A 9,291-nucleotide genomic window follows, 5' to 3' on the forward strand; every position below is an offset into this window, starting at 1 on the left:
TATAAATGATAAAGCCCAAACAGATTTCGAAGTGAGACCGCTGTGCACGACATAGTGGGTCCGCTGGGTGGCGTTGTACAGCGGTAACGCATCGAAATACTGTTGTCAGCTTTCTTATTTGAGTTCTGGCGACTTAGTCTTCAAGCAGACGTGTCAGCTGGATACAGAAAGAGAAGAATTTGTCCAAAAAGTGACAACTAAGCTGCCATGGGATCTCGGTCTCTCGCAGTCTATCAAGGTACATTTGTATCTCCCTCCAACCGGTCAGTTCACTCCTAGGTCTACTACATGTACTAGACTTTTATTCCTAACTTGGACAAAATTCCCTTATTCGACCAGGCGGGAGTCTGGTAAAGACTTCTGGCGACTCCGCACTTGGTACAGTTCATTCATTTGTTTGCGGAAATGATTATTTTTGGTTAATTGAAATTAAACAATTCCAAAATAGAATATTTCTCTTTCGTTCGGTCGTGTGATTTTGAGGTGTGAAACCCTTTATGTATGATCAATATTTTACAACTGAGCAATAGACCACAACAAGCATAATGTTACTAACAGATTTTATTGGTGTTCATGGTACAAAGGTGATGTAGAGATATCGACAAAAAGTCAAGCTATCGCGAAGTTGGATTCCAGAAAACAAGCTGACTAGCAAATCGTAGTAATTTCCATGAAGTGCCATATAACGACACTCAAATTTGAAGTCAAACTTAGCTATCTTACGGATACGGGTGTATATGTTTTATAGATTTGAGAAAATACTGGTGCAACAGTCGTATAAAATCATAACAGTACCTGCAGAAAAATATCTGGCATGCAAAACAATTAGTCATGCAACGGATGCTGGCATGTTAAACATCATCACAAAGTCCGCCAGGGGGCGTGGTAGCGCAGCGCGTCCGTATATGACAATATTATGTGACCTGCTCCTGTGTATATTTATATACAATGACACTGACTACAAATGTGATGCAGTTGACTCTATTTAGAAAAAAAGCGAAACTTTACTTTGATCCGCTTGCTCTGCCTAACTGTGTATATGGCACAGTATATCACAAATCTCACTGGATTAAACATGTTGTAACAACATTAAAATAGCAATACACTTTTCCACTTCTTTCCTACCGTACCATGTCTCGAATCTAACGTTACAAATTGCACGGTAGGTACAACAAGAAGATTGTTTTATATGATCAGCTCAAGCAGAGAATACGATTTTTATAACTATCTAGAATATCTGGTTATTAGTGTACTAAAACACAGTCAAAGCTTCAGATAAAAACTCAATTGAAAGGAGATATCCAAAGTACGCAAAGTGAATACAAAAAGGCTGCATTTGGAAATATTCATAAATCACAATATCACTGACACAACTGTGTTCGTCTCCGGCTAAAATATCTATCTTTTTAACTATTAATAAGCAAACATTCACACAACATCCATCCTAGCAGTTATCATCCAACCTATGGTTTACATAAATTATCATACGTCATTCAATGTCGACCATTTTATCCTTGTCAATGTCATAGTCTCAAGCGTCACCTAGTGGATGCATCTATAGCTAGAGGGGCTTTTTGTGGGTCCACAGAGAGTATTTCTGGCAAATGACTGCAGATGCTGATATCATACATGCATATGTAGAGACGACTTTGATGACAAATATCGTATCTAATAGTCTTTTAAAAGAATGATTTGCAACGCATACAGGCAAAAAACGTGCTAAAATGTAAAACACTGATACACAGTTTTCCTTTCTTTCACCTTGACCTTAACGTTTTAACGTCCGGCGGTCACCATGCAATAAAAGAGATAATCAGCTGTTCGGTAGACGCCCTATGTAACAGTTACAACAGCATAGTTGACGGCAAATTACAAAACTAAGCAAACTTTATCTATCTTTCATTTCCTCTGTCATGAGTGTACGATTTTGTCTTGCAGTTCTATGTATCAAAGCTAGCTAAGGTGAGTTGCATCTTTATACACGTAGCCTCACATTCCGTATTACCGATTCGAATTTTCTTTGAGAAGAGTAAAACGGCAACATGGCCGCGGGAATCACCATGACAACGAGGCTGTCGTCTGCACATCTTAGAAAAAACAAGATGGCGTTTCAAAGACAGACGAATGTTCTCACTTTCTCTACAATAGTATAGTAGATGCGTTCGTTGGTCTAGAAGTTCGTGACAAAATGAGCAAAACTTGGTGCAAATTGGTGAAAATGTGCAGTGATAAACTGCTCTCCAAGTCCTTTCGAGATTATACTGCTTGTATCTTTTTGGCGACGCCTCAGGGGCTGACCTAATATTAATTATTATTGACCCTGTCTCAGTCATTCTGCACCAAATTATGTCCATTTTTTCCAACTACAAGCTGCGTGCGTATCATCTATCCTATGAAGGTGCCTGTTATCTAATATTCCCACAGTGTTTCTTTGTTGACTTCTGTGCCGGTGGCCCGAAACTGGCCGTTCTGCTCCCCTCGCAGATACTTGTCGTTCGGTGCCCGGATGCAGAACTTGCTGTGCTCGCGGAGCTCGATCAGGAAGTCGGTGCCGCCCTCCGACGACATTGCTACATTGTTCTCGCCTTCCATCTTCCAGAACTTTCCGTCTTGACCTGTAAAGAGGAGGAAGGGTTAGTATGAGTATTGTTTTATTCTTTGGTCAATGGGTTCCGCCATGTTGGCATGTGACGTCATTGGTCGGCCATTTTGGAATTTAACCAATTGTCGTTACAGGTCAATCAAGAAATCAGCTAGCCATTTCAGTCAACCAGTTTGAAATATTGACATTTCTGCCAATCAATGGTTTTAGAATATTCTACAGGACCGTCAGAGAATTACAAATGAAAAGAAATCCCATACGTTAACTCGTTGAGTTCTCTCACTAAAAAAAGGCACCAATACCTTTAAACCTGATGGTGTTAGTTCAATTATGAATAGAAAAAAAAGTGATATCTTTTTTGATTAAAAATAGACTACTTTGTTCAATATAGGGGAAAAATGGGGAGTTTGAAATCTACCTTTCAGCTGGTAAGCTCCATCGTTGTTGATCATTTCAAAGATGCCGTAGTCTGCATGGTGGCACTCCAGTCTTTCACCCTTCCCTACCGCAACGAACCCGTGTGGTCCTCTCAGCACCAGCAGTGGTCTGTAAACAAACAAACAAATAAACAAGTAAATAAACACGCATCGTAGTCCTGAATTATGACAGTAATCAAACGAACAAGGGTTGCATCATTTTGCTTAGTTTTATGGCAAAAGATAAGAGCGTTTCCAAGAAATTTTTAAAAAATGGTATATTTGCTACTTAAGCACACAGATTCTTAGTCTACATCACACATTCGTCTAGTACATTGGCAACTTTAATTATCATACGTCATACATATATAGCTCTTCTTCTTAACACACTGCTGTTCTATCCCAGAACGAGAACACTTAATGTACACTAATTTCCATGATTAAATACCTGTTGACGAGCTTGAACGTGAACTTGCAGGCGTCGGAGATCTCGTCGGCCGTGGCCGCTAGCTGTCCGTTCAGTTTCGTCGCCACGAACCGCCCGTGCCTAGCTTGGAAGGCGATCTGTCGTCCCAACCAGTGGATTTCAAACTGTGCGTCCGGGGAAGCACTGTAGCAACAAAAACAGCAAATTTAAAACATTAGCAATTCCATTTATCTAGAAGTCTTCAAGCTATTTTGGACACAAAAGAAATGAAAACAAAACCATAACAAAATGAAAACAAAACATTTTTAAAAAGGCAAATATCTGACACACGTGCACACACTCTTTCAATTAATGGTCGAACAGATAATTGCTATACTATCATTGGTTCAACTGCTAATTGTGATAGACAGTCATAAACGGTCCGCGCTTTCATTGAATCGGGCGGGGGACAGTATCGACTTCAGGTTGAATAATTTGTAGAAAACATGAGGTTTAATTTCTAAAAATGGTAAGATGACTGTGTTGAAAACGAGTTCAGTCGTTTTCACAAACTGATCTATGAAACATTTTTATCTTCCCTCAGATGACTATTATAGGTAAGTGCTCTCTAAAAGAACAAGAAACATTCATTTTAAAACGAGGAAAGGACCAGGCTCTGTCCAGGCATGTGATTACCGAATCGCATCAAATTTTCCAACCTGTCAACCCAATAACATGATTGTACAATCTACAACCATGTGAAAAGATGTAGTGACCCGTGAAAACACCTGTGCCACTTCTTAAGAACATTCCCACACCACCTGGACTGTATAAGATCTCATAATAGCACCTTAGTTTTTCTCACGACTATTTCTTCTAGGTTGTGGGTCACCCACAACAGAGGATGTATTGTAATCAGCCTTTTTGTAAGGAAACTCAATTGTGAGGTAAAGTCTTGTGATAAATTCCTTTCCACAAACAGTTGAAGACCTGTTGTTATAGCAAAATTCCAATACAAAACCAAACCAAAAACCGGCCGATTACCTTATTTTTGTTATAGTCCGGAATTCATCGTTGTGTTTAATTGAAATGTGCTAGCAATTTAAGTTGATTGACGTTTTCAGAATGCATTTTACTCATATGCAGGAGAAAAAGGAAAACTACATGCAATGAACAAGGCGATGACTGAGAAAATTTGAAGAAACGAGTAAAAAATAAAGTAGCGATACGAAAATAATCCGTGACGAATAAATTTTTCCGTGGCTTATAATACGATTATGACTGGATCTTCTGTTACTCAGGCCTGAAAAAATACCTGAAAAACTTGATTTCTCACAGCCAGGACCCCACAAGCCGTGAACACCTGGGATATGTAGGTTATGGGCACAGCGGGGGTTACGGGGCCTTGGAATACGTACTATTCAAAGATCTCTCTTGAACGGTAATCCTCTTCACCAAATCAGTAATTGCGGATTCAGGCAACTCGAGGACAAAATTTGAAAGACTGAATGAATAAATGCATGTATGCATGCATGCATGGAAACATTTCTTCATCGTAGCAAAACTACTTAAGTAACAAGAGTTCGTAGACCTCATACCTCCATGAAATAGTCTGATTATGTACAAAGCTACATGTATCTGCCATCCAAAACTCAAGAGCATAGCACATCCAGTTCAAAAGATAAAAAAATGACTTTCTGCTGCAGTACCAATGTCACATACCAAGGAGCCCAAAATTGACCTTGACCTTTGTCTTCCCAACACTTACCCACAAACCAAATATCATCGTAATCCATCCAGAGGTTCTTGAGTACTGCTCACTGCAAAATTCAGGCAGACATACACACAGACACACCCAAACCTATACAGTGTATCTCCATTTTTCATTTAAATAAAAAACAAGAGTTGCACTCGCTACATACCTCTGCGATCCCGTTGCCTGGAGACCGGAGTTCCCGCCAGTTTTTAGCGTCCAGAACTTGTCGTTGTTGGTGCGGATGGACCACTTGCCCGACTCCTTGTCAATCTCCATCTGAAACGTCTCCAGATCGCTCTCCCCTCTCTCCTCGTCGAAGTCTTGGTTGGCTGCAACATCCACTCCTAAAAGGGCAAAAGAAGTGGAGAATGTTTAATTCTTCGGACTTCTACTTGTTCTAGAGACACAGTCAAGGGTATTTTCAAGCATAAAGGGGCCCCAAACACAAAAGATATACTTCTAAAGGGCCGAAATATGCACATGATATAACTGTACTTAAATAGTGTTATTGCCTGCGCTAGTTCACCTTTATCCGTGGGGTAACGTTAACCTATATCCGTTCTTTTATCAAACTGCAATATTTTCAAATGCCCATTGATATGTAAAACTGTAATATTTTCAAAATATTACAGTTTGACACCAGCGTCCGTCTCTTTTCAAGATATCCCTAAATACGGACAACGGATGTAGGTTACCCCACGGATAAGGGTGGACTAGCGTTACAGGAAAATGGAAATTTCGTCATGTAGCTTCTTCCTGCCTACTACAACTCATTGTTAAAGAAATGTTTATATGTATGAGTAGTTTTAAAAAGAAGAAGAACATAAGGCAACGGTGTGTGGATAAACAGAACTACTGAAAAAAGGAGGATGGAATGTTTGAATGAAAGAATAAGAAGGAAACAGGATGATGAAAGAGTGAAGAAATTTGAAGTAGGCGACCGCCCACCTGGCAAACGTGCCAGCTACCCCAGCCAAGAGGATTTACTCACAAAAAGGCGATTGTTCGCATGCTACCCGGGGTTCTTGTGGGAAACGAAACCACTATTAAGGATCTCAAGTTCACAGACAAACACATTCACGGTTTATGGTAATAGTCAAAATTGTCTAAAATGTAACACAAATTGCTGTATTTCACTTTTGTTTTGATACGAGTGTACGGTGTTTGAATATGTTGCCAACTTTGGTCCATGACAGTGTTCTTTGGGCGGTATACATTTTATGCATTGGCGACAAATAACGCGAGTTACAGTAAGTTAATCTTGATGTTGTCGAGAAACGGCAGTCCTAGGGTCAAACAAGGTCATTGTCAAGGCTTCTGTACAAAGCTGTCATGGTTCGTGATTCGGGGATGTTGGCAGCAAACTCTAGAAAATCCCAAAGTCTTTGGCTGTAGCACAGACAGAAGTGATGATAGCGGGTAAAATACTAGTATAACAATGACGGAAATGTATGATGAGGGAGGGATGGTGTAGTGACGGTCACCAAAAAATTGACAGAAAAAATTCTCCCAAAAATTAAACGGATTGCGATTGAGGATCGTATACAACAAAGAAAATAGATACCCAACTATTCTCTAACAGTTTCAATCCGAAATGAGCTACATGTATATATGTATGTACATGTATCATATACGTAGTTGGTTGCCATTCTTCGACAATGGCCATGGTTTGGACCCTGGTCCATTGTGTGCCACTCGCACCATTATATGTATCAACAATGGGAACAATGGCCCATTGAATGGTTGCGCAACGCGAACGTGATCACGTCGTGCAAATTTAAATGCTAATTGTGAAACGTCTATGTTTTGTTGTATTTGAATTTTTTTTATTATTTATGAGTGTAGTCCAGGCAGTGCTAGACTATGGACTATATGGAAACATGTTAATATTGTTAGTTAAATCCATAACAAAGTAGTTTCGTTTGCTTCAGAAGAAAGTAATGAAATGATTGTATCTAGTCAATTCTATGATAATAATCGCAATATACCCTCAAATTTTCATCTGTACAGATCCGTACGTTATTCAAAACAAAGGAAAATGGGCTAACATGAGTACACAATCGTCCTTTCAGAAAACCACTGAGGTAACTTACGTTTCATGTGTGCAAAGTACATTGAATTTCAATATAACAGAAGTCACATATGGCGTGTACAGATTCACTCTCTACATTTTTACTGTCTTTACAAATTAGTCATCGCGTTTTGAACTCTGTTCTGACTAAGGCTGAATCAACACGACGACCCTCGTATTCTCAGACGACAGGCAAGAACAATCGACGTTGCCATGACAACGGTATAGACGTTGTATGGGGAACACAAACAGGGCGTGACACTGAGGGTGCTGGGGTCGGCAGTATCTGTATATCACGGGAAGTTGTGTGCCGGAACATTGGGCGATTATTGGGAACAGTCGCTTTTCTTTAAAGGATAATCGATTTTAAGTAGTGGCGTGACTGCAATATAACACTCCTTTCATTATAGAGATAACTGAGAGATGATAATCATCAAGATGCTTTTGATGATGATGATGATGATAGTAACTATGGTAACGATGATGAAGACAATGACAATAGTGATGATAAGAATTACATCATGAATTCATGATGAAGGTGATGATAACGATAATGATGATAATGATAATGACGATGATAGACAATGATGATGATAAGGAGGATAAGGATGATGATGGTGATAATAGTGATGATGGTGATGATCATTATGATAATGATGTTGATGATGACGATGTTGATAATAATGATGATGATGATGATGATGATGATGAAGAAAGCAACTTTGAGAGGGGGCTATATGATTAGATCTGCGGAGATATTTCTGTACACACTACACCTTATATTGGAGTTCATTCGTCAACATATTGTGCTGTTCCAAAATTTCTCATTTAGGACAACGCAATTGATCTACAAAAAATGTACACATCGCTATTAGTTTATGTTGAACAAATGCATTTCTTTGCTGTTGTACAAGTGTGTGCGAGCATAGAAATGTGATATAGATATTTGTAACACGTGGACATTTGTTTAGTTCATGTACATTTTTACTCCCAACTAGGGATGACTCAACACAACTCTGGTGAGGTGCAGAGTTCGCAGATGGATATCACGTGAAATTGATAAGTGATGAGTTATGCGTTACACAGTTCATTGATCGTTCGGCGACATGAAACAGGTACCAGGTCAACACCAGAAGTCAAAGGTTATCAGAAGATGGGAACGCCCAGCTTTCGCCGGGCGACTTTATTTTCAGCTGCAATATTTCTTTGCAATGAAAACGTACCTATATTTCCTAATGCGTAAACATTGACTAATATAATTTCAGGCTTAAACCTAAACAATGAATTGTTTTATGTTAATGGTTTGTCTTTAGATTACACATTACTATACCATCAACGTAAACAGCCTGCAATATTTCCATAAATTTTGTCCCGACTGTCTCATCGAGAACTTTGTTTTTTCTTTCAATTTTTTCTATGAGCCATTACCATCCGTCATTGTACATTCTTATATATCAAATTACGCAACTTTAAAATGGACTTTAAAAAGTCCCTAATTAAATCAGGGATGCCCTCTCGATGGCAGGGCACCATGTAACAAGATAATCTCGTACCCAGGGACAGTTGGGTCGCGCATTACTTAGTGTGATTGAGTTAAGTTTCTGTCGCCTTGGTCGAAAATTCGTTATGACAACATAGAGCGGAAATTGGAGAAATCCTATTAAAAGTTGAAAATGGTTGACACGACTAGGGTGACAGTAGTGGTGGTTTCGAGACAGCAGATGTCACAGTGTATATAGGTGGGGAGGGGGGCTGTAGATTTTGTTACCTAAAGTTTTCAAATACAGATAAGGCAGGTCACATTCGTAAAATTTACGTGTCCAAAACTTGTGGAAAAATTTCAATTTAGATTTGGCCTCTTTTTTCTCGGAAACATTTTAATACATAACGTCTATATTTAATACTTTTACCACTTTCGATAGAATAGAAGGTTATGTTTTCGTGAGTTTTCGTCAAGGTTAAACCCATTTGGCGAAGGTATGTGGTCTTGGAACTCTAGTTCGTAATATAAACTGTACTGCAAATTAGAAAAAAATAAAC

General features: G+C 39.1%; 1 protein-coding gene across 1 annotated transcript in view; it reads right to left on the bottom strand.

Annotated features, from left to right (window-relative positions):
- Positions 1-543: 543 nt before the first annotated feature.
- Positions 544-9,291, bottom strand: part of LOC118428826 (fascin-2-like) — a 19,287-nt gene continuing 10,539 nt past the window's right edge. The window contains exons 2-5 of the mRNA XM_035839049.1: positions 5,347-5,524; positions 3,467-3,628; positions 3,021-3,148; positions 544-2,615 (exon numbers count right to left, since the gene is read on the bottom strand). Coding sequence (XP_035694942.1) covers positions 2,410-2,615; positions 3,021-3,148; positions 3,467-3,628; positions 5,347-5,524 — 674 coding nt within the window. The 3' untranslated portion in view covers positions 544-2,409. The remainder of the gene's footprint in view (positions 2,616-3,020; positions 3,149-3,466; positions 3,629-5,346; positions 5,525-9,291) is intronic.

This window comes from Branchiostoma floridae, chromosome 13 (assembly GCF_000003815.2).
Source record: "Branchiostoma floridae strain S238N-H82 chromosome 13, Bfl_VNyyK, whole genome shotgun sequence".
In the NCBI taxonomy this organism is placed as follows: Eukaryota; Metazoa; Chordata; class Leptocardii; order Amphioxiformes; family Branchiostomatidae; genus Branchiostoma; species Branchiostoma floridae.